Here is a 23811-nt window from a genome sequence, read left to right as displayed (position 1 = left end):
CTGGGGGGAAATTGCCCTTCCCCACCTGGCTTATATGGAGTCCCTCCTCTGAGTCCCAGACCTTGGGAACTGAGTATGTGAAATCATCCTCTTTCTTGCATCATGTGTGTCCACGTTGTCCCCCCGCCCTACCATGCCCCTGCCTCAAGCCACCACAGCCAGATGGTGAAACCCGAGCCCCAGGGGGGGACCTTCACCCCTTGCAGGAACCTGATGGGCAGCACAGCTGGCCAATCCTAAGGTTCAGAGGGTAGGTCTGCTGGCTGACCACTAGGTGAGGAAGCCCCAGGCAGCTGGCTCTAAAGAGGCCCCAGGTCAGTAGCCAGACCATGAACTGTTTGGGTCAAACAGCTACCCATCGGACGATCCATTTACAGCCTTCCTGAGTCCCAGGCCACAGAAGACAAGTAGCCTACCTTTGGTCAAGGGTAGCTGTGGCACTGGTGTTTGCCGCTGCTGAGCCCTTACTGGCCTCCATGCAATCAGACTCAATAGACGAGCAACTGCCATCCAAGGCTCCCGACCCAGGGTCATCCACCAGGAGCGTGGAGCTCCCAGATGTCCAGCTCTGGCTGGTGCTGCTGTGGGTACTAATATGGGCACAGGGCACAAGATCTGCATGCACCTCCTGTGAGAGCCCAACACTGGCACCCCAAGCAGAACGAGCTCTGGTCCTGGAGCTAGCCAAGCAACAAATCCTGGAGGGGCTGCACCTGACCAGTCGTCCTAGAATAATTCATGCTCCACCCCAGGCAGCGCTGACCAGAGCCCTTCGGAGACTACAGCCTGGGATTGTGGCTCCAGGGAATGGGGAGGAGGTCATCAGCTTTGCTACCATCACAGGTGGGTGAGAAAAGACATAGGCGGAGAGCAGACAAAGAAAGGGAGAGAGAAGGGAAGACTGAAAGAAAGGCAGAGAGAGTGGGGTGTGGCAGCAGACGGAGGAGCTAGGGCAGGGAATGGTTGTTAAGACACAAGGCAGTCTCTTCTTTTTTTTTTTTTCCCTAAAAGTGAGCATAAGGGAGAGCAGTGGGTAGACTCTAGGGAGCTTCAGAGAGAGTTTTATCTCTGCTCACATGTTAATTGTCTTCTGGGCAGACTCCTCCACTTCAATCTGCAGCTCCATGCTCACCTTCCACCTGTCCACTGTTCAGTCCCACCACCTATACCATGCCCGTCTCTGGCTGCATGTGCTCCGAACCTTTCCTGGCACTCTTTACCTGAGGATCTTCCGATGGGGCCCAAGGAGGAAGCACAGAGGATCCCGGACCCTCCTGGCAGAGCACCAAATCACTACCCCAGGCTGGCATGCCCTTACTCTGCCCTCTAGTGGCTTGAGAGGTGAGGAATCTGCTGTCTTGAAACTCCAACTGAACTGCAGATCCCTAGAAGGCAACAAGACAATTACTGGACCACTGAGGTGGCTACTGGACACTACCGGACACCAGCAGCCCTTCCTGGAGCTTAAGATTCGTGTCAACGAGCCTGAAGCAGGCCGGGCCAAGAGGAGGACTCCCACCTGTGAGCCTGAGACCCCCTTATGTTGTAGGCGAGATCATTATGTAGACTTTCAGGAACTGGGATGGCGAGACTGGATCCTGCAGCCTGAAGGTTACCAGCTGAATTACTGCAGTGGGCAGTGCCCTCCCCACCTGGCTGGCAGCCCTGGCATTGCTGCTTCCTTCCATTCTGCTGTCTTCAGCCTCCTTAAAGCCAACAATCCTTGGCCTGAGGGTACTTCCTGTTGTGTCCCTACTGCCCGAAGGCCTCTCTCTCTCCTCTACCTTGACCATAATGGCAATGTGGTCAAGACGGATGTGCCAGATATGGTGGTGGAGGCTTGTGGTTGTAGCTAGCAAGAGGACTTGGGGGTTCAGATAGAAGATATCAAGTTGGGGGTTCCCAGGTAAAGGGCATCTGTGTCTGGAGGCATCAGATTTCCTGATCCGCACCTCCACCCAACAAGACCACCTGGCACTATGTCAGGGTTGACCCCTATGTGACCCAAATGCACACTTTCTTGTCCCAGACTTTTGGCCTTTTTCAGGCTGGTTGATATGTGGGCAAATGGGTAAAGTATTTCCTCTAAGGGGACTACCCAGGCAGTATGATTTTCTACCCCAAGTGAGAAGATGGCAGGGGCTAGCAGGGAAGAGAGGGAAGGAGAAGGCAGAGAAAATTACTTAATCTCTCCCAAGAAGAGTAAGTCCTCAAGAAAGGGAGGAAGCAGAAGTTTCAGCAAGCTTGGGACAGGGCAAATGGGCTGGCCAAGGGTAGGGATTGTTCAGTGCTTTAAGGGAGGGTCAAGAGGGAGATGAACAAGGTGCCAAGGGAGGGTGTTTAGGAAAACTCCAGAAGCAGAAATAAGGAAAAAGGGGTGCTGAGCCTAAGAAATTCTCTGATTTTCCCTGGGGAAACACAAACATTTATTCTTTTTTTTTTTTTTCGTTACCAGGGATTAAACCCAGGGCTCTTAACTACGAGCCACATCCCCAGCCCTTTCTTATTTTTTAATTTTGAGACAGGGTCTTTCTAAATTGCTTAGGCTGGTTTTGAACTTATGATCCTCTTGCCTCAGCCTCCCAAGCCACTGGATTACAGGTGTGTGCCACCATGTCCAGCTTATACTTTCTTAATAAAAGAGAGAAAGCAAATCAACAAATGTGAGTCATGAAGAAGGGCCAAGGTGATGGTCCAGAGTAATAGTTTTTAAAGTGTGATGTGGGGATCTCAAGGAGGACCCTGAGACCCTTTCAGGGTTTCCAAAAGCCAAAACTATTTGCATAATATTAAGATGTTATTTGTCTTTTTTATTCTCATTGTCTCAAAATCGTACAATGGAGTTTTCCAGAGTGTTTCAAGCAATTACATCATCTTTCTAACATTATTCTTAATGGAATGTGAACTTGTGTATTCTTGTGTTATAATTTTTTGTTTTAATTTCTAATATGATAAATTGATAGATCTAGATCTCATGCAAAAAAAAAGCTCAATAATTTTGAAGAGCATAGAGAGGTCTTAAAACATAAAAAAGTTTAAGAATTGCTGATCTATAGTGTGTTCTAAAAGAACTCCTCTGAAGAAGGGGCAGGCATCTGGGAAGGGAGCATATGTTGTGTCCCTTCTTTTTTCAATGACCATTGGTCAGCCTGACTGAATTGGGTGCAGGGTAAAGGTCCATGACCTTCTATGTGTAAGTGGTTTGAGTCAGTCATGTGGGGAGGCAGACTCAAACAGTGTTCCCTATACGTCCCCACCCCCAGAATCACTACCCTGTTGTAGGACCTCTGGCCTGCCCCTAGCTTCACCTTTTCTTTTCCCCCTTGATTCTCAGATAGAACTGTAGGACCACTGACCTTCCAGACTTAAAAAAGTGGTCCTTGGAGACATAGCTAGGATGTGGGAGGTCTGTCTGAGAGATGACATTAAAGGGAAGGGTCTCCTTTCCGCCATCATGCTTTCTCTTCTTTATCAGAAAGACCAGAGACTGAAATAGCTGCCCCCATCCCTGAATACAGTCACTATGGCAACACAAATCCAAAGGGACAGGGCACCCCTCGTCAGGCACAACCGCTAGGCATTAACAGCCTCGCAAGTGTGCCCTCCATTTCATTGGGCTCTACATCCCCGTCTCCGGGATCCTAACTGGGTTTTCGTGGTTGTGGTGGTGGTGGGAGATCTGTCAAAGCTTCTTTAGCTCCATCGTGCCTGCATTTTCCCGGACTCCAAGATGGTGTCAAGTGCCAGAACCGCCAGCAGAGGGAGCAGAAAGCCTGAAAGAGCAGAAAGTCCGCAGTGGGGAGAGGTGCGGAGGTGGCGGCAGTCTTTAGAAGTTGGAGTGAAGGGAACCTCGGGAAAGGGCTTTAGACCCAGGATTCCTTAGTGACCTTGTGAATACACACCCCGAATCCAGAGCTCCAGTCAGTGTTTCTCTCTTTTAGGCTCCCTAGATCCTTAACCTTCCGCCACAGCCGCCAACCCCTCAATTCAGTTTGCTCAAATCCTAGCTCTATCCCAACCCCTCAAAGTTCCATCCAAAGAATGAGATTGGCAGATAAACTAGAGGGTGATAGAATATTCAGTTAACACCAACAAAAGTCCACGACCCTACCTTCCAATATTATCTTTCTCGTACGAACTTCTCTCCCTTCTTTCCTCGCTCCGCAGTATTTTTCTCAGTGTATTCCTGGCTCTGGTTCAGGGACTCATTGACGACTGATCCTAGAATCCATTCCGGAATTTCCTGCCAACCACCAGCAGCGTGTTAAACCGTGCGGGGGGGGGGGGTGTTAGGCAGTATAGGGTCCCTCTAGGGAGGGGGAGGATCCTGGGGGTCCTGGGGGTGCAATAAGCCCGGCACCCCCTCGCTCGCTTCCAGCCACCCCACCTCATCTACCAGAACAGCAAAAGGGAGAGAAATAGGAGGGAGGTGAGGGGTGAGCGGGAAGAGCGGCGGCGCGCCAGCGGCTAAAGCAAGAAAAAGTTTTTGCAAAAGGAAAAAAAAAAGTTTGCGCTTCTCGCGGGTGGTCCCGGCTTGCGGCCCGGCGGGCTGGGCCGGCGGGAGGGCTGGGGGCCAGGTTGGGGGGGTGGGGTGGCACTGAGGCTGCGCTGCCGTGGCCCTGTCCACCCCCCCTCCCCACCGCACACCCCCCAGCCCAGACTAGCCCTGGACCGTGCATCCCGAGCCCTGCGTCCAGACGGAGGTGAGAAGGGGGGCAGGCGGGGGACCACCTGGGAGCGGTGGGGGAGGGGATCCAAAGGGGATGTTCTGCTGCCGAAGGACTCTTCCCAGCCCTGAGGGAGACCTGGGGCAGAGAGACAAAATGGGGTGGGAGAGACGGGGAAAGGATATTAGAAAGTTTGGAGAAATTTTTCATTTGTGTCTCCTTTTCTATCTGCTCTTTTTTCCCTGTCTGTGTGTCTGTCTCAGGCAACCGTGGGTCTCTTTGTCTATCTCTGCCTCTCACACAATATTAGAAACATCTTCCTTTCTTGAGGTTGGGATGAAGAGACTGTTGGGACGGCCAGTTGGAGGTCTGCGTGGTAGACAGGGAACTCCAGGTGTGTCTCTGAGAGCCGGGCTGGAAGACGTCAGTGTTTCTAAGAGGAGGGGACTGACAGCAAAGGAGGGAGCTCTAGGTGGGGTGGGGATAGGGTGTGTGTGTGAGAGGCAACAAAACCACTGGCCTTGGACCCTTGACCTGTCTAGTGACAGATGTGCCCGCGGATGCTTGAGTTTTGGGGAAAAGGAAAGCATTCGGGACTAGGGAGGGAATGTCCAAGGTGTAGTCTAGGCCTTAGACAAATCCCAAGCAATTTTGGACTCCTGAGTCCCACGGGCTGTGGGCATTGCTCTGGGAGGAGATGGGGAGACCTTGTCTTGACCCTCTGACCTCGGGACCACCAGGACAGCTATAGCCACCCGCAGGGAGACCCTACTGGGGCTGGGCGGAACTACTGGCCACTGCCAGCCTGTGTATCGCTGCTGGTCGCCTTCCCAAACTGGAGCTGGGGACCAAGGCCCCTCCTCTGGCTCAGACCACCCTGCCTGCCCTTACTCCCCGCTCTGAAGCCTCTTTCAGGCCCCATGACCCCGAAACAATTAGCCCTGGGCAGCTAGCTTTAGGGACAGGATTAGGGAAAAGGGACCCCGTAGAGACTGAGGGTTTTAGGGGACTGAAGAACTGGGGTCTTAATGGGATGGATCTTTCCTTCCAATAGAGGAAGAAGGCTGGGAGATTTCTTGGGGGAGAAATAAGAGCCAGAATAGGGTGGTTTTCCCTAGGGGGCGGGGTCCAGAGGACCCCCCCTCATTATCTCCAGGGCATCCCCGCCCGAGGACTCAGACCCCGCCCTTGACGTCACTAGGGGGTTCCCGGGGGTCTGGAAGGGTTAACCCTTAAGAAGCCAGCCGTGATACCCGGGAACCTAAGACGTACCCGGGAACCTCCTCCGCATAGATGTATTTTATTTACCCAGTCATTTTCTCGCGCTTTGGTTAACTGGATTCATCTTTCTTTCTCAACCTTCCATACTGAGATCCCTGCTCTCCAATAATGCCCCCCATCCCAGAGCACCTCTGTCAGCTTTCTGGATGCGCTGAGGGGAGGAGGGAAGAATGTGTCCCGCCCCCCCTCCCCCGCCGCCGCCCGCCACTAACTCCTTGCTCGACTGGGCTCCCCGGGCGGGCGGGGGAAGCGGAGCCGTCTGCAGCCGGAGCCTGCGGCGGCGACTTGGGTGGGCCGGGGAGGCACGGGGGCGGGGAGGGCGGGACCAGGAGAAGGGGGCGGGGCCGACTCCTGGGAGTTGGGGTACTAAGAGGACACTAGAAAATAGGGAGACACCGAAGATGATTTAGGGCTCCGGCAGAGGAACCTTAGGACTCCCTGCCCATCCCGCATTATCACCCATTCCCCAGAAAAAAACTACTGAAACTGGAAAAGTTAGCGACATTTTCCTTTTATAGTGTGAAGGGGAGGCGTGGGTTGGCTGTTGCACGCGTGGGCGAAGAGGGATGTCACCCCAGTTCCATCGCATCTTCTCGGCAGCTTGGTATTAGGACAGGAAGATAACAGAAGGCACGTTTGGGGGAATCTTTCTAGTGTTGGGGGGTCGTTTGCAAACCATCTTCCTTTCCCTGGGTGAGTCATAGTGGAAGGAGGCGGGAGAAGTGCCCCCCTCTTCCAGCTGCCAGCCAGCTGTGCCCCCCGCTCCTAACATTAGTGCCAAGGTCGAGTTGGGAGGTCTTGGGTGCGGGATCGGGATCTCAGCTGTAAAAGGAGGAGTTTAGAAGGGTACAGCCCAGGCTGCAGGGCTCGGGCTAGGTCGTAGGGTCCGGGTTCCACTCCCCATTTTACCCCGCCCTCACCCTAAATCCCAGCATCCCGGGATCACCCACCGCGCTGGCCGGCCCGCTCCCGGCCGTTCTCCACCCCACCCCGCCCCACCCCACCCTCACTCCCGGGAGACCGGAAAACCAGGAATGGAATGAAAACTGGAGTTTGAGGAGAAATGCGATCATAGCATCCTCTCCTTCCTCACTACTCCCTTCTAATCGATGATGACTTTGTTTTTTTCACTCTCCAAGAAGCCTTCCCCCACACTCTCTTTCCTGTTCCCCTCAAAAGGAGACCAAATCCAAACCACCCCAGAGTGACATTAACTTCCATCCCTTGTACCTAACAGACCTGAGAGCACCCCCTCTGAAACCTTATTCCCCCTCTACAATTTTCTCCTAAGGGCAGATTGATCTTTTGAGCTCTCTCTTGGCCCTACCAGTCTGTGTGGACTGTAGCGAGGTCTCCCTCTACCGGACACTGCAGAGATTGCGGATGAACTGTCCTGGGGCAGGGGCAAGCCAAGGAAAGGAACAGGCAGAGCAGCCCAATGCATGAAGTCTCCACATGAGTTCTCCCATCACAATCCTCAAAACTGGTCCATGACATTAAAATCACTTGAAACTCATCCTGGCTCAATAGGTTCTTAACACACACACACACACACACACCCCGTGGCGCGCGCACACACACACACACACACACTTTTTCTAGATAGATAGATCACCCAGGGAAAGCTCCTACCCATTTCCCAAAAAGATCCCCAAGACTTTCTGACAGCCTCTGCCTCTTTGGGATGTTTCTCTTTATCCCTTCCTTGGTTGAATGATGTTCTTTTCAATTTGATTTCCATGGCCTATGTCTTAGATGGGCTGGGGGCACAGGAGACATGCTGCCAGAGTTCTGTGCCTGAGATTATCATCTGATCTTCTTTACTTCCCTCCATCTTTATAACCTGCAGTTCTACCTTCCCTTTCTACAGTGTCCCCACACCCTCCTCTGAGACATCATGTTCAACTCGATGACCCCACCACCAGTCAGTAGCTATGTTGAGTCATGCTGTCTTCGACCCCTCCTCAGTCAAGGGGCCCCCAGCATGGGGACAGAAGGTCAGTGTATTTACCAATCCCTGGTCAGATATCTCATCTAACCCCAGGATCCCCCTCAGTCCTTTCCCTATCCCCTATCAGTTTCCTTTCTTACAGGAGGATTTGAGGCTCTATGCTATATAGGCTTGGAATCTGGGGTCAGGTCTTGCCTGGGACTTTAAGGTGAGGCCTATGTCCTCCATTCCCATTCTGCACTCCAGCTGTCTCTCTTTTCTAGGACTGACTGGTCTGCCCTTCTGCCATCAAGCCAACCTCACGTCGGGTCCCCACAGTTATATGCCAGCCAGAGAGAACAACAGCTGCACCGAGGGTGAGTCCTCAGGGAAAACCTCTTTCCTTTCTACTCTGGGACTTGTTTTGTAGAACAAAGTGGGAGGGCAGGGATCTAGTTGGGAGGAGGAAATGCTCAGAGATGTGAGGGGTCAGAGAACAACCAAGTGGTCACAGCTGGAATCAGTAGCACAAAGCAGAGTATTATTTTTTGCTGAGAGGACCCACAGGTTGGGTACATGGAGATTCCCTTTATCTCCTCTGTCTCTTACTCCAGGGTCACTCTTTCCTCCTCCCCGGAATGCTGTCAAGTTGACCAAGAAGCGGGCACTGTCCATCTCTCCTCTGTCAGATACCAGCCTGGACCTGCAGACAGTTATCCGCACCTCACCCAGCTCCCTTGTGGCCTTCATCAACTCCCGCTGCACATCTCCTGGAGGCTCCTATGGCCATCTCTCCATTGGCACCATGAGGTACAGACATTCTCTGGCTAAGACTCCAACTGAAAACCACTAAAAGCCTCAAGTCATCTAAATTTCCAGCCCAATTTGAATCCTTTTCACTTCAAAGTCATTGAAACCCTCCTCAGAACTTCCCTTAGGGCTGCCTTGACCAAGCCTTACATCAAGTCTTATTAAAAAATCCTCTAAATTGTCCAATAACTTCAAAGACTTGCTGGTAGTCTTCAGTAACTGCCACCTCTTCTCCTCTTCAGCCCTTCTCTGGGATTCCCACCTCAGATGAATCACCAAAAAGGGAGCTCACCTTCCTTTGGAGTGCAGCCCTGTGGCCATGACTCCAACCGGGGTGGGATGATGCCACATCCTCAGTCCCGGGGACCCCTCCCAACTTATCAGGTGAGATTCCCCATATTGCTACCTGATTTCTCCTAGGTCAGGGTGGGTGGGTGGCGACTTTACAGTAAAGGAAGGACAGGGTATATAAAAGTTTTCACTGGGGCTGAAGTTGTGGCTCAGTGGTAGAGCACTTGCCTAGAATGTGTGAGGCACTGGGTTTGATTCTCAGCACTGCATATAAATAAATAAAATAAAGGTCCATCAACATCTAAAAAAATATTTTTTTAAAAAAGTCTTCAGTTCCAGAGAAGTAGAGAGGTTTTACTCTTTGGGGCTGACTCAGGCTCTTTCAGATGAGATTCTACCTTTTGCCCATCCTGTTCACCAATGCAATCTTAGAAGGAAGTCCCTTCCACACCCAGGGGTTCCTGCTGCTTGGGTGGGAACACTTAGAACAGAAAGACCTGGCTGGGCTCCTTCCTTCTTCCTATTTCTACCCTTATCGCCCTCATCTCTTCCCCTGGGGAAGCTGAAGTCAGAGCTGGACATGCTGGTTGGCAAGTGCCCAGAGGAGCCTTTGGAAGGTGATATGTCCAGCCCCAACTCCACAGGCACACAGGTAAAAGGAGGGGCATGGGCTTTACCTTTGGGACCTGAGCAAACAAAAGCTATCACCCAAGTAACCATAACACTGCTTCTCCTATCCTAGGATCCCCTGTTGGGGATGCTAGATGGGCGAGAAGACCTCGAGAGAGAGGAAAAGCCTGAGCCTGAGTCTGTATATGAGACTGACTGCCGCTGGGATGGTTGCAGCCAGGAATTTGACTCCCAGGAGCAGCTGGTGCACGTGAGCCCTAGGGGGTAACAGGAATGACTGACTGGAGTCTGTAAAAGACTCTGAGTGAGACATTGTGGAGTTTGGTTGAGGGTAGGAATCAGGATACTGAAGTCATAGGTTGAGTGCTTACTTGAGTAGGCAAAAGCTCAAAAACTATCTTTACTTTAGAGAGCTGGAAGGCATGAGATTTGGGATATGTTGTCTTCCTGCCCCTTCTTCCCCCACAAGGTAAAGTTGAGGAGGAGGAATAGGGAGCCAGGGCAGCTATTCTGGATTCCGGGAACATGGGGGAAACTTGGAAAACCTCTGTATCTTTTCCCCCAGCACATCAACAGTGAACACATTCATGGAGAACGGAAGGAGTTCGTGTGCCATTGGGGGGGCTGCTCCAGGGAGCTGAGGCCCTTCAAAGCCCAGTACATGCTGGTGGTACACATGCGCAGACACACAGGCGAGAAGCCACATAAGTGCACGGTGAGGCATTCATTCCCAAGCCAAGTCCCTTCCTAAACTGGCTTCCAGTCAAGATAGGGTCCGAGAAAGACTTGTTCATAGGTCCTTTTTGCCATAAATATTAAGTCCTAATTATGACTGTATTGATATATATTAAAACATTTTCTTGGAACTAAAAGCTCATTTTCCCCTTGATTTAAAAATATTAAAATATATTTGTGAGTCCCTTAAAATATTGTGGGCCCTCAAGACTGTGCCTAGATTCTGCCTAATAGCTAAGCCTTGCATCAAGGACATAAGACACTCACTTGAACCTATTCTTCAGATAACCCCAATTTCAAAAAGTCTAAGATTCCACACAGGGAGCCCTGCTCAGGCCTGACCAGGAAGAGTCATTCCTCACACCACACCCCTAAGGGAAAGTGCCTCCAGCTGCTTCTGTTCCAGAGAAGCTCTCATTTGCCCTTATCCCCTAATTTTGGGAATTCTCTTGAGCCCTAGTGTTCTCCCATTTTGAACTATATTCTCTATGTATGCCTCTTATGAGATTTAGGGTCCTTTAATCTCCATGTTCTTCTGTTTAAGAGTTGTCATTTTACCTTCTGTTATGTCTCCTAGTTTGAAGGGTGTAGGAAGTCATACTCACGCCTTGAAAACTTGAAGACACATCTGCGGTCACACACGGGTGAGAAGCCATACATGTGTGAGCACGAGGGCTGCAGTAAAGCGTTTAGCAATGCCAGTGACCGCGCCAAGCACCAGAATCGGACCCACTCTAATGAGGTGAATGTCCCAACTAAGAGACCCTCCCCACTTGAGAAGCCATCTGCAGGGGAGATTCCCCCATAAGAAATCCCTTAGCCCAGCACCCACTCCAAAGAGGTGAGTTCCCCTTGCCCCTGTAATTCACGCAGAGAGACCCTTTCTGAAACAAAGAATTTCTTTCTTTTTTTTTTTTTTAAAGTAGTTTTAAGCTTGTTTGCACAGTTCCTTTTTTTCCATTGGAAATGGAATTCATTGCCTTAGGTCTTTTTATTTTATTTATTTATTTTTTTTTAGAGAGAGAGAGAGAGAATTTTAATATTTATTTATTTTAGTTCTTGGCGGACACAACATCTTTGTTTTGTATGTGGTGCTGAGGATCGAACCCGGGCCGCACACATGCCAGGCGAGCGCGCTACCGCTTGAGCCACATCCCCAGCCCCTGAAACAAAGAATTTCAAGCCAGGCATGGTGATGTACATCTCTAATCCCAAGGTCTCAAGAGGCTGAGGCAGGAGGATTGCAAGTTTGAGGCCTGACTCAGCAACTTAGTGAGGCCTGTCTCAAAAAGTAAAATGAGCTGGGGTATAGCTCAGTGGTAAAGTACCTCTGGGTCTAATCCTCAGTACAAAAAAAAAAAGAAAGAAAGAAAGGAGAGAGACACACAAAACCCAAGAATTTTCACTCACCATTCCTCCTACTTTTTTAACCAGCAAAGAGACCAACCTGAAACAGACCTGGTCTAGAAACGATACCAAATATCTTCAATCCCTGAATTTATGAGGTCTCACAACCCTGGGTTCACCTCCTCATCTTTCCAAGGCCTGGGCCCACCTTAAACCTCTCATATTTTACTCCCACCCAAGGGTGCCCACCTTCCTTAGCTCCTTGGATGCTGTGTGCTCCTCTTTTACCCCTTTTGTCACCTTTCCTTATTCCTCCTGCAGTCTGCCACTCTAATTCCTTGGCCTTCTGTCTTCACTCTCCACTTGACAGAAGCCGTATGTGTGCAAGCTCCCTGGCTGCACCAAACGCTACACAGACCCCAGCTCACTCCGAAAACACGTCAAGACAGTGCATGGTCCTGATGCCCATGTGACCAAGCGACATCGAGGGGATGGCCCCTTGCCCCGGGCACCATCCCTTTCCACAGTGGAGCCCAAGAGGGAGCAGCGGGAAGGAGGCCCCATCAGGGAAGAGAGCAGACTGACTGTGCCGGAGGGTGCCATGGTGAGCCAGCTCAGGCAAATTCACCTCCATACTCCAGCCTGCCCTGCTGATCTCTTTCTAACCCCTTCTGAATCACCTCCTCCCATCTAAATCACTCTTCTGAGACCTTTGGGCCTTTCTCTCATCCTCTTGTTTCTCTTTGGCCTACCCAAAATCTGTGGAATTTAGAGTTATGAATTATTTAATTGATTCAACAACTCACTTTTAAGCAGCACTTTGTATTTTTTCAAGCCTTTTATGTGCATAATTTCATGTATTCCTCACAACAACTTAATGAGAAAGGAACTTGTGCCACACACCTATAATCCCAGCTACTCAGGAGTCTGAGGCAGAAGATCACAAGTCTGAGGCTGGCCTGGGCAAGATCTTGTCTCAAAATACAAAATAAACAGGGTTAGGGATGTAGGTCAGTGGTAGAGCACCCCTGGGTTAAAACTTTACCGCCACAAAAATAAAGAGAAAGGAACTTGCACCCCAGCAGTCTATATTCCAGCCTGGGCTCTTCTAAAACATGTCTTCCAGTTTGCCACAGTTTGTCACTTGCTCAGCCCTCTCTACACTTTAACACCTTCCTTCGGCTCAGGTGGTCACTGGGACACAAGCTTCAGCTGCTTGTAAAGTTGAAGAAGCTGTGGGGAAGGGGGAAGGGTGCCTCCCTCAGCCCTCATGTTCTCCACAGAAGCCACAGCCCAGCCCTGGGGCACAGTCTTCCTGCAGCAGTGACCACTCTCCAGCAGGCAGCGCAGCCAACACAGACAGTGGCGTGGAAATGGCTGGCAATGCAGGGGGCAGCACTGAGGACCTGTCTAGCTTGGATGAGGGAACTTGTGTTGCTGGCACTGGACTGTCCACTCTTCGCCGCCTTGAGAATCTCAGGCTGGACCAGCTGCATCAACTCCGGCCAGTAGGGCCGCGGAGTCTCAAACTGCCCAGCTTGACCCACACTGGTGAGATCTGGGTGTAGGAGGTATGCTGGGCTGAGATCTGGACTTGCCCTGAGGTTGGGAGGAAGTCACCCTTCAGGGCTTCCATATGACACCTTTGTACAATTAGAAAAAGATCCCCTTTCTTCAGAACACTGCCAGTGAATGCTGTCCCCTAGGATTGTGTGACACACAACCTGTATGACCATTCACAGCAGGCCTGAATCCCTGGTGACCCAGAAGAATGGGCATGAGAGGAAACAGAACTGAATTAAGGAGACTAGGACACCTTATTCTGGAACTCCGGGACAAGGCTATCTCATGGGTGAAATTCAGGGGGCCCCTTACTACCCTGCCTTTTCTCCCTGTCACTTTGCAGGCACCCCTGTGTCCCGCCGTCTGGGCCCTCCAGCCTCTCTTGATCGCCGCAGCAGCAGCTCCAGCAGCATCAGCTCTGCCTACACTGTCAGCCGCCGTTCCTCCCTTGCCTCCCCTTTTCCCCCTGGATCCCCACCAGAGAATGGGGCATCCTCCCTGCCTGGCCTCACACCTGCCCAGCACTACCTGCTCCGGACAAGATATGCTTCAGCCAGGGGCGGTGCTACCCCACCCATAGCAGCACCCAGCCTGGATCGGATGGGGAGTCTCCCTGCACCTTCTTGGAGAAGTAAAGCTGAGTATCCAGGATATAACCCCAATGCAGGGGTCACCCGTAGGGCCAGTGACCCAGCCCGAGCTGCTGACCGCCCTGTTCCAGCCAGAGTCCAGCGGTTCAAGAGCCTGGGTTGTGTCCACATACCCCCTACTGTGGCAGGGGGAGGACGGAACTTTGATCCTCACCTCCCAACCTCTATCTATTCACCACAGCCTCCCAGCATTACAGAGAATATTGCCATGGATACTAGAGGGCTACGGGAGGAGCCAGAGGTTGGGACTTCCATGATGGGCAGTGGTCTGAACCCCTATATGGACTTCTCATCTGATGATACTCTAGGATATGGGGGGCCTGAAGGGGCAGCGGCAGAGCCTTACGGAGCTAGGGGTCCAGGTGCCTTGCCTCTTGGGCCTGGTCCACCTACCACCTATGGCCCCAGCCCTTGTCCCCAGCAGGTCTCCTATCCTGACACCACTCCAGAAACATGGGGTGAGTTCCCTTCAGTACACTCTGGGCTATATCCAAGTCCCAAGACTCCAGGTGGAACCTATAGTCAGTGTCCTCGACTTGAACATTATGGACAAATACAAGTGAAACCAGAACAAGGATGCCCAGTGGGGTCTGACTCCACAGGACTGGCACCCTGCCTCAATGCCCACCCCAGGGAGGGACTCGCATGCCCACAGCCCCCATTCTCCCACTACCCCCAGCCTCCTCCTCCCCAGTATCCTCAGACAGGTCCCTATCCTCAGCCACCCCCTGATTATCTTCCTTCAGAACCCAGGTCTGATCTTGATTTTGATTCTCCCACTCATTCTACTGGACAGCTCAAGGCTCAACTTGTTTGTGATTATGTTCAGTCTCAGCAAGAGCTCCTCTGGGAGGGTGGAGGCAGGGGAGAGGCCCCAGTCCAGGAACCTTCCTACCATAATTCCAAGTTTCTGGAGGGTTCTCAAATTAGTCCAAGCCCTGCCAAAGCCCCAGTGGCCACATATGAACCTGGCTTTGCACCCAGCTTGCCCAATCACAAGTCAAGCTCCTACCCCACACATTCATCATGCCATGAAAATTTTGCTGTGGGAGCAAACAGAACTTCCCATAGGGGAGCAGCACCACCCCGGCTTCTGCCTCCATTGCCCCCTTGCTATGGGCCCCTCAAGGCAGGGGGAACCAACCCCAGCTGTGGCCATCCTGAAGTTGGCAGGCTGGGAGCAGGTCCTGCCTTGTACCCTCCTCCTGAAGGGCAGGTATGTAACCCTCTGGACTCTCTTGATCTTGACAACACTCAGCTGGACTTTGTGGCTATTCTGGATGAGGCCCAGGGGCTGAGTCCTCCTTCCCATGATCAGGGAGACAGCTCTGAACATACCCCACCTTCCTCTGGGCCCCCGAACATGGCTGTGGGCAACATGAGTGTATTACTGGGATCCCTACCTGGAGAGACACAATTCCTCAACTCTAGTGCCTAAATGGTGAAGAATACCATCCATAAGACCCTCATTTCCTAAGGCTTCCATTCCTCCAGGGGAGTTGGGGAGAGGAGCCACAGACTCCTGCAGAAGATGCCCCAGGGATGGAAGATTTAGGTTGGGGGCTGTATTTAATCTGCGTATGTTTTGGAGAGGAATTTTATAATGACACTGATTCCTGAAAATAAAGGAACTGCATCAGAAAAAAAATGGTGTTTTATGTGTTATCTTAGGGAGGGGAGCAAGAAGAGAAGTGGGGGTTCATCTTCCCACTTTCCTTTTCAGAGGGTTCCCTCACCCAATCCCAACCCCTCAGGTGAGGCTCAAGAAGATAAAGAGGGTTATCTGGGAGACAGGGTTTATATGCATGTCCTCAAAACAGAACACCCCCACACACAAAAGGCTAGCCTACAGATCATTGGAAATCATGTCCTCTTTCTTGCCTGAGTCAGGGGAAGAGGCTGGCGAAGTTGGTGAGCATCAGCTGGACCAACTGCCCAGGGTAGAGTGCGTGGGCTGCAGGATCAGATGTCTCCTGCTCTGGTCGAAAGAGGGTTGGTCCAAACACAATTCCCAGGTTGTGAGGGGTCATGCGGTTCTTATCTGAGTGTGATATTACCCTGTGGGCAAAGGCCAATGGAAGAGGAAATAAGGCAGCAGCTCACTACTTCAAATCCATCTAACCCTAAAGGTTTGAGCACTGAAGGGCTCATTCTGGGATCCCTCTACGTGGTGGCTAAAGAAACCAAGAGTAGAATCTCAGGGCAAGTGGGGAGAGGGACTAGTGGAGAAACTTTCAGGATATAAGCTGAAATGGAACCTAGGATGTAACTGCCTGTTTCCAGGCATGGCCCTTAGAATCCTTTCTGCTCATGATTTGGGAGGTTTAATTCAAATGGTCATCCCCTTTCAGAGGTCACTGCCCAGGCCTACCTCAGCCTAACAAGCCATCACCACTGCCCAGGTGGATGAAAAAATAATAGGGAAGGAAAAAATAAGATTTCCCTTATTTCTCTCACAGAATTCTTGGGCTTGTCTTCATCCCATTCCCCCATTTGATGCTGAGCTATCCAAAGATTTGATGTGTGTCTCTGGCCAGGTAAACTTGGATGCTTACCTACCTCTACCCCACAAGAACAGAGTTCCTGATGCATGCAGCACTCCACCCTCCCCAGCATAAGCAAAGATGTTCGATATTCCCAACCTGCATAAATGCTCCAGGAGGTACCGCAGAGTATCATGGTTTGGCTTTGGCATTGAGTCTACTAATTCTTGTATTTGAGAGAGGCGCTGCTCTGATTCAGAAAGTGCTAGAGAGAGAGAGAGAGAGAGAGAGAGAGAGAGAAATGGGAAGGGCATAGGAGTCAGGTTAGGGAAGTTTCATGGGCTGGGGATGTAACTCAGTGGTAGAACACTTGCCTAGCATGCTCTGGGTTCAATCCCAGCATGACCAAAAATAAAAACAAACAAAAACTCTAAATTTCACACATAATCCACCCCCCTCCCTCCAAAAAAACCCCAAACTATTGGAGTTGGCACATGAGTTACTTTCCATCTCTATGGTTAGAATGAAAAACAATCTCTATTCTATTATTTACCACACATGCCCCCCAAGAGTGTTGCCCAAAACTCCCAACACTTACCAAGGGCAGCACGAAAATGGGGCAGCAGCACTGGGGGGACCAGAGGCTGGGGTAGCTCCCGGAGAAAAAGTTTCAGGGCTCCGGTGACCACATGAATATCATCCCACTCAGCACTGTCCAAATCTAACCGGCCTTCTATAGGGAAAAGGAGGTTCAATGGGTTCAGGGTTCATCAAGGGCCAGAGAGACCTAGAGACTGAGAGGTCAGAAGTTCTGGAAAATTCAGCCAAAGCTGATCACAAGAATGCTATGGAGGTCCATCACAGGGCAAGACAGCAAAGGTAAGAATGGAGCCTTTCTAGGAGCAGGACATGGGGGAATCCATTGGAACAAGGAGGACATGGGGAAGTTTAAAGGGATCTCAGGGGTACTCCATGTAAGTACCTTGTCCTGGATTTTCTGGGAACATATACCTCCCATCAGAGGTGACTGCCCGTTCTACAACATAGATGAGAAGAGATCAGGAGTTAAGACTTGCAGTTCCAGCTCTCTTATTTAGTACCACCCCCAGTTCTTTTTTTTTAACATTTATTTTTTAGAAATAGTTAGACACAATACCTTTATTTATTTATTTATTTATTTTTATGTGGTGCTGAGGATCAAACCCAGGCCTCGCACATGCTAGAGGAGCGCTCTACCGCTGAGCCACAATGCCAGCCCCACACCCCAGTTCTGAGGCTTGAAGTTCTCAGTACCACCACTTGCCTACAAACCTTCTCACCTCGGTCCACCAGAAAGCGAAGTTTCTGAACCACTGCCAAGTTCCCGCTCACTCGGTAAATGCCATCCACATCTAGACCTAGGAGATGAATTAGGGAGCACATGGGACTCCTGCTCTAAAGTGTGTGTGGTGAAGGCCACACTGAGAAATATGAAGAAGAAAGAGGGCAGTAGAAAGACAAGGATGGAAGAAGTGGGAATTCCAGGGCTTGGCCTGTTTTAAAGGGAAAGAATCTGGAGTCTCTAGGAAAATGACCTCGTTTATCCACAGCAGCAATGCAGAGACGTACAAAACTGGGCACCGTGTCTCCTTCCCGCTGGCACAGTGATTCCAACTGGCAGCCAAATACCTGGTCTGGGGAGGTAAAGTGAGGTGGGAAACCAGGGCCAACTCACTCAAGGAAGCTCTTCTCAGCCAGGTCAGGTCTTCACCCTGAAATGGGACTGGCCCTTCTTCTGTCTGTGCCCCACCTGGGTATGGGGGTATCCCCCCTCCCAACTGCCCAATAATCAGGAATAGTTGATTATTTAAAAACAGGGGTCTCGAGGGCTGGGGATGTAGCTCAGTTGAGTGCTTGCCTCCTATGCACAAGGTCCCGGGTTCAAAGAAAAGAAAAGGAAAAAAGGAGCAGGGCTCTTAGAAGACTACAATATATAGCTCTAGAAAGCTCAACTCTGAGCCTTGCCGGAGTTTTTTCATCCACAAAACGGGCTGATACCCAGATCAGGAATACAAAAGTGCTTGCAAAAACACTAAAGCAGGCAGGTCCCTCAGTCATCCTAGCCCACCTCACCCCTGAGCAGACCCCGCTCCTGAAGGCTTTGCAAGGGCGGTCTCTTGGCTATTAGCCGCTTCAGCTTGTTCCGCACGCGGTTCTGCTCAGTGCCTTCCGGACACCGACCTGTTGGAGGCAGATAGAATAAGAGCCTGATAGCAAACGCAGGATCTAGGATCCAAGGATCCTCTCCCCTGACCCGCCCCATACTGGAGCTCCGGCGGCCGCTGAGCCGCAGAAACGGCTTGGGCACTGGCTCAGAGTCCTCTTCTTCGTCCTCTCCGGCGCTCAGCTCTGCCAGCTCTGCAGGTCCGGAGCCCGACAGTCGCAGCTCCAGCGGGTTCTCTCGCTCCTGGACCCGGCGGGCCATGCAGAGGGTTGCAAGAAAGAAGAGAGAAATTTGCATCCCTGGCTCCATAAAGAGACTCTAATCCTCTGCTTGGTCCCAAGTACCAGCCTCACCCTAGGCCAGGACTTTACACCGAGATCACGGTGCCCCCACATCCCCAACTCCTGTTGTTCCTACCCTACTCCCTTGGTCCCCGGTCCCCGCCTGGCCAGAGCGTCTCCCGGGTCTCCCACCCTTCTAACCAGCCGCTCGATGACAGCCCGCAGCGCGCGGTGCCACGCTCGAAGCTCTGTCTCTTGATCTGACTGCAACAGGAATTCGTGGCCAGGGACTGTGCGGATCTAGGGAGCGGGTGGGGAAAGGTTTGGGTCAGCGGACAGAAGCCTCAAAAGCTGGGACGCCAAGATCAAGAGTTATAGGGAGGTTTTAAGGGCGCGTCCTGGGTTCGGGTGGGGCTTTGAGGACTCGCGGGGACCGCACTCACGTGCAGGACGTTGCGCCGGCTGGACAGGTGGCGGCCGTGTGCCAGGGCCGCCCCACGCAGGTCCACACTGCTTTCGGGCCGGCTACCCGCTGGCCCCTGGCAATTAGGAGAGAAAATGAAGCCATGGGGTTGTTTCTCTCACTGCTTCCCTCTTCCATGACGGGTTCCTCATTCCTTCACCTTCCTCCGCATCGCCCTCTCCACCTCTCCCCTCAGTCGGCCGGAGGCGGGAAGAAATAGCACCCCAAACTTTCCGGCACCCCTTTCCTTACACTCATCCAGCCTGAAGAGGGTGCAGTTGGCGGTGGAGGCTCTCGGTAGAACACCAGGCTGTTACCAGCTAACACCACCCAAGACGGGCCCCAGTTCTTCCTGCGGGGGCGGAGGAGAGGCAGTAGTGGTTGTGAATAGGTCATTCTAGAATTTCACTGGGTGTGAGCTCCCCCAACACCCTGGTCTACCCTACGGAAAAACCCTGATCCATAGTGTATTCCAGTTTCTCCTTACCTGAGCTTGCGCCCCCCTTGGGCAATCTTGGTCATGTTGAGAAGGCCTGACTTTTCCACCTCCTGGGAAGGGGAGGGAGTGGTATCTGTAAGCAACCCTGTACCGCCACAGGCTTTCCCTAAGGAGTTTCCCAGGAGTGCGGTCCCTTGAAGTTTTGTACGAGTAGGGGGCTGGATATGAGAGGATACCCGCAAAACAGGAAGATTTTTTGAGGAGCAGGAATTGAGGGGTGAAGCATGGAGGATCATGACATTTGAAGGACATGGGAGACTCACATGGGGGTCGTCCAGGAGCTGCGGCAGGGCTCTAGGGGACTGCAAAGCTGGAGGCTGGTCTGAGGGGACTAACTGGGAGGTGCCTTGGCTGAGGCAGGGTGAACCCTGGGGGAAGGAATTGAAGAAACAGGTGGAGGAAACTTAAGTTTTGGGGTCCCTGGCTGTAGGAGGAAGAGGAGCGATAATGTGGGTGAGAGGCAAATTGGATAATGAAGAAGAATGTCTTGCATAAGAGAAAGCTGCAAAACAAATGTACTTTTTCTGCATGATTTTGGGGAGGTTGGAAAGGGCCTCACCTGTGGGTCAAGCAGTTCCAGGTTCCCTGTATCAGATCCTGAGCCCTTTGCCTGAGGTTGCAGGACACCATTGTCCCTATTCAGGGTCTGGATCCCCTCCATTGAGCCAGAGTTCTGGGTTTAAGGGAGAGGGAGATAAAGTTTCAGCCAGATGTCACCTCCACCCACACTCAACATCCTTCTCACAATTTGCTGATTTTTCTGATCTCCTGAGAGCCACAGAAAGAAAACACGCTACCTTGGGGTTCAGTGGGAGAAAGGAGGAAATTGAGGGGACAAAGGAATAAGCATAAGGAAAGGTCTCACCGTGTCTTGAGTGCGACTGCGGCGTGGGGGCTTCCAGGACTTGCAGCCAGTCAGAGAATTTATGTAGAAGCAGCGTCCAGAGTTGGGGTCCAGGTGCTGCTCCCAGGCGTCCAGCCTCTGCAGCGGTGGGCATGCAGGGACAGGGGGTGGGGACCGAGGACAGCTGCGAAGGTCCACCAGGTTACAGTACACAGGGGCCTCTGACATGAGGGGTTGGGGTTCTGCCTGCCAGAAAGGGTCAGGGAGAAGTTGGTGCTTTCTCTGCCTGTGCTCCCCCCCAATTTTCTCTCCCCCTTATCACCTCCTTCTTCATCCCCCACCATTTTCTCACCACCAGCTCCCTGCCTGGGTGACCCAGGTACAGGGGGAGAATCCCCAGTCACCCAGCTGCTTTTAAAAAATTCTCTCTCACAATCTTCTTTGCTTTTCTCCTCACTTCCTGTTGCCAACTTCCCTCCTCCCCCACCCAACCCCTGCCCTGGGCCGCAGGAAAGGGGAACAGGCTTTTTGTTGGGGGGGGGGGGAGGTGAGGGGAACACTCCACCCTTACATCCTGCAGGGTAAAAGAAGACCAAAAGGAGTGAGAGACTACCCCTGCTAGGGAGATCTGAAGGAGGAGGGGCTTTTTCCAACCAGTAACAAGAAAGAGGGAGGGGAGGAATCAAGTCTGGGAGTTAGCTCCAGAGGGGATTTGCTGGTAGCCCAACTGACAAGACATAAAATAGGAAAAACCCTACCCCAGTAGGAGTCAAGAGGAAGGGAGAAAGAGGATGGCCCATTGCTCTTCTTTCAGTCCTTCTATTGTGCCAGGTTCCTTGTCCCCTCAGGGCCTTGGCTACTTGTTCTCCCTTCTCATGTCTTCCTTTGTCTTATGGCTGTCTGTCTCTTCCTCCTCCTCCTGTTTGCTGCCTTCTCAGACTACCTCAGCCACTCTACCACATTTGCTCTTCTTGGTAGCTTTATTAGCAACAGAATAAGTATGGGTTATTTATTTATATTTGTCCCTTAAGGACATGAATGCTTCTGTCCTGTTTGCCCTTATTCCCATAATGGGACCTAGCTGTAATATTTGTGAACTGGCCATGCTCAGGAGTAAAGCTGTGACTCACCATATTGGCACTGGTCTTTGACAGCAAGTTTTCCTGGGAGAAGGATCTTCCATTTGGCCTTTCCTGGAGGGGCTTTAGGAGGCTGGGCCTCAAATTGGCCACACTGACACTTCTACACATTTTCGGGGGAAGTGGAGGAGGCTGCTCTGATGTAGGCTGGTGTGCCTGAGATAGATGCACCTTCTCCAGGGAGCCACGAAACAACTTTGGCCCTGGAAACAGAAATGGAGGAGAGTTATGATCATGATTGGGTCTTTAAGGTGGTCAGAGGGAGGATGTGGAAAATAATGAGCCGGGTGTGGTGATGCATGCCTGTAATCCATGTGGCTCAGGAGGCTGAGGCAGGAGGATCACAAGTTTAAAGCCAGCCTTAGCAAAAGCAAGGTACTAAGCAACTTGATGAGACCCTGTTTCTAAATAAAAAATGCAAAATAGGGCTGGGGATGTATCTCAGTGGTTGAATGCCCCGAGTTCAATTCTTGGCACCCCTCCAAAAAAAAAAAAAAAAAAAAAAAAAGAAAGAAAGAAAGAAAGAAAGAATGAGACCCAGAAGTCTTGGGACTAATAGTAGAGACGATGGGATCATTATGCTACCACAATGGGGATGAGGTGTAGGCTGGTGGGAGGGAGATAAGAGAAGGGGACCAGCAGAAGCAAGTGGGAAGTCTCAAGGTGTAAGGGCACACGCCTTTAATCCCATCTACAAGGAAGAAGGCAGGAGGATCACAAATTCAAGGCCAGCCTTAGCAACTTAGTAAGACCCTGTTTCAAAATAAAAAATAAAAAGAGCTGGGAATGTGGCTCAGTGGTTAATCTCCCTGGGTTCAATCACTGGTACTAATAAATAAATGAACTTACAAACAAATATATTAATGGTAGAGTACTCCTATTCAATTCCCAGTACCAAAATAATAATAATAATAATAATCTGCCAAAGCTAGGGAGACAGGAAGGTGATGGGAGAGGGCTTAGGACTTACTTACCAGGAGTCCAGAGGGATTGGCTGGGTGTAATGATGGTTGTGCTCTGTGAAGGGACAGATTCCTCTGTCACGTAGGCAGCTGGGACAAAGATGGGTCGAGAGGTAGAGGGTGCTCCCAGGCGCCTTGCCAACCACCAGTCTGAGTTGGTCTTTCGAAGCAGTAGGAACCTGTCTCCTTCAGCCAGAGACACCTGCCGGCCATCTGCCCCAGTATAAGTAAAAGCATAGAGGGCACACAGCTGGGATCCCTGAGAGGGGTTTCTGGTCCCCAACCCTAGACTCCCCCAGGTACTTGGCCACCACCGGCCAGAAAGCATTGTGGTCAGCACTGTCACCTATGGGAAAAGGGTAAGCTGGAGATGCAGAAGGAAGCAGGACTGGCTGCTTCCAGGCAAAAGGACATTGTTCTAAGAGAAGTGGTGGGGGGAGACCGGGAGGGGGAGGGAGAAGGTAAAGACAGGAGCACCCGGGTAAGTAAAAGGGTAAAGCAGAGGGCTTGGGTTGGGGATCAGTATGGCCTGGGGGGCTGAGAACTCCTGGGTGATGTGTCTGGTGAGGAAGTATATAAGTAAGGTGAGAGAGGATGTGGTCAGCTGGGCTGTGTGGCCAGCAAGGCAGGAAATCAGAGGAGTTGAACTTGCTTGTGAATTTTACTGCAATTATACCTTGTGGGGTCCAACTGAAGATCCAGGGACAGGAGGAGTTGATCCTGGGTGCTGGTGGAAGTCTTGAGCTAGACACAGAAAGAAAATGAGGAGGAAAAATCAAGTCCAAGACAGAAACGCAGGGAAATACACAAGAGGTAACGACAAATGTTTGTGACCCTTTATTAAATTTGCATAGGCATCAATATTTCCGTTACCAATCACCTCAGACCTAAAGCTGCGCGCTTCCTGTGCAGACAGAGAGACAGAGAAACAGAGAGCCAGAGAAACAGTAAGACCAAATAAGAGAGCAAGAGAAAGTGGCTAGGAGAAATGCAGAGGGATTCAGAGTTGAAATATCACCCTACTCCCTAGGGC

The 23811-nt window shown here is 51.4% G+C and overlaps 3 protein-coding genes and 1 long non-coding RNA gene across 12 annotated transcripts; 2 read left to right on the top strand and 2 right to left on the bottom strand.

The window, feature by feature from the left end:
- Positions 1-476: 476 nt before the first annotated feature.
- Inhbe (inhibin subunit beta E) lies at positions 477-1856 on the top strand. Its single transcript, XM_027926214.2, has 2 exons — positions 477-843; positions 1099-1856. The coding sequence occupies exons 1-2, from the start codon at positions 477-479 to the stop codon at positions 1854-1856; spliced, it is 1125 nt and encodes a 374-aa protein (XP_027782015.1).
- Positions 1857-2784: 928 nt separating this feature from the next.
- Positions 2785-4304, bottom strand: LOC114088449 (uncharacterized). Its single transcript, XR_003582008.2, has 2 exons — positions 4112-4304; positions 2785-3773 (listed from the first exon to the last, which is right to left on the bottom strand). It is a non-coding gene; the product is annotated as an uncharacterized lncRNA (long non-coding RNA).
- Positions 4305-7845: 3541 nt separating this feature from the next.
- Gli1 (GLI family zinc finger 1) lies at positions 7846-15342 on the top strand. Its single transcript, XM_027926325.3, has 11 exons — positions 7846-7945; positions 8163-8255; positions 8493-8688; positions 8931-9072; positions 9542-9631; positions 9722-9859; positions 10175-10324; positions 10922-11086; positions 12062-12295; positions 12975-13242; positions 13598-15342. The coding sequence occupies exons 1-11, from the start codon at positions 7846-7848 to the stop codon at positions 15340-15342; spliced, it is 3321 nt and encodes a 1106-aa protein (XP_027782126.2).
- Positions 15343-15540: 198 nt separating this feature from the next.
- On the bottom strand, positions 15541-23325 carry Arhgap9 (Rho GTPase activating protein 9). 9 transcript variants are annotated; one of them, XM_027926261.2, is made up of 17 exons: positions 22791-23317; positions 21808-22019; positions 20699-20923; positions 20393-20506; positions 20097-20201; positions 19822-19883; positions 19587-19686; positions 19315-19410; positions 19064-19171; positions 18692-18833; positions 18500-18607; positions 17962-18060; positions 17707-17784; positions 17370-17423; positions 16986-17120; positions 16547-16652; positions 15541-15962 (listed from the first exon to the last, which is right to left on the bottom strand). In XM_027926261.2, exons 1-17 carry the CDS (start codon positions 23104-23106, stop codon positions 15791-15793), a joined length of 2232 nt encoding a protein of 743 aa, XP_027782062.1. In that variant the 5' UTR covers positions 23107-23317; the 3' UTR covers positions 15541-15790. The 9 variants fall into 9 exon arrangements, with proteins under 9 accessions (XP_027782062.1, XP_027782063.1, XP_027782051.1 ...); XM_027926262.2 differs by having other exon boundaries at positions 19073-19171; XM_027926250.2 differs by having other exon boundaries at positions 18500-18833; positions 22791-23318.
- Positions 23326-23811: the final 486 nt, after the last annotated feature.

Source organism: Marmota flaviventris, chromosome 3, assembly GCF_047511675.1.
Source record: "Marmota flaviventris isolate mMarFla1 chromosome 3, mMarFla1.hap1, whole genome shotgun sequence".
Taxonomy (NCBI): domain Eukaryota; kingdom Metazoa; phylum Chordata; class Mammalia; order Rodentia; family Sciuridae; genus Marmota; species Marmota flaviventris.
This window is presented reverse-complemented; position numbering and strand designations above follow the sequence as displayed.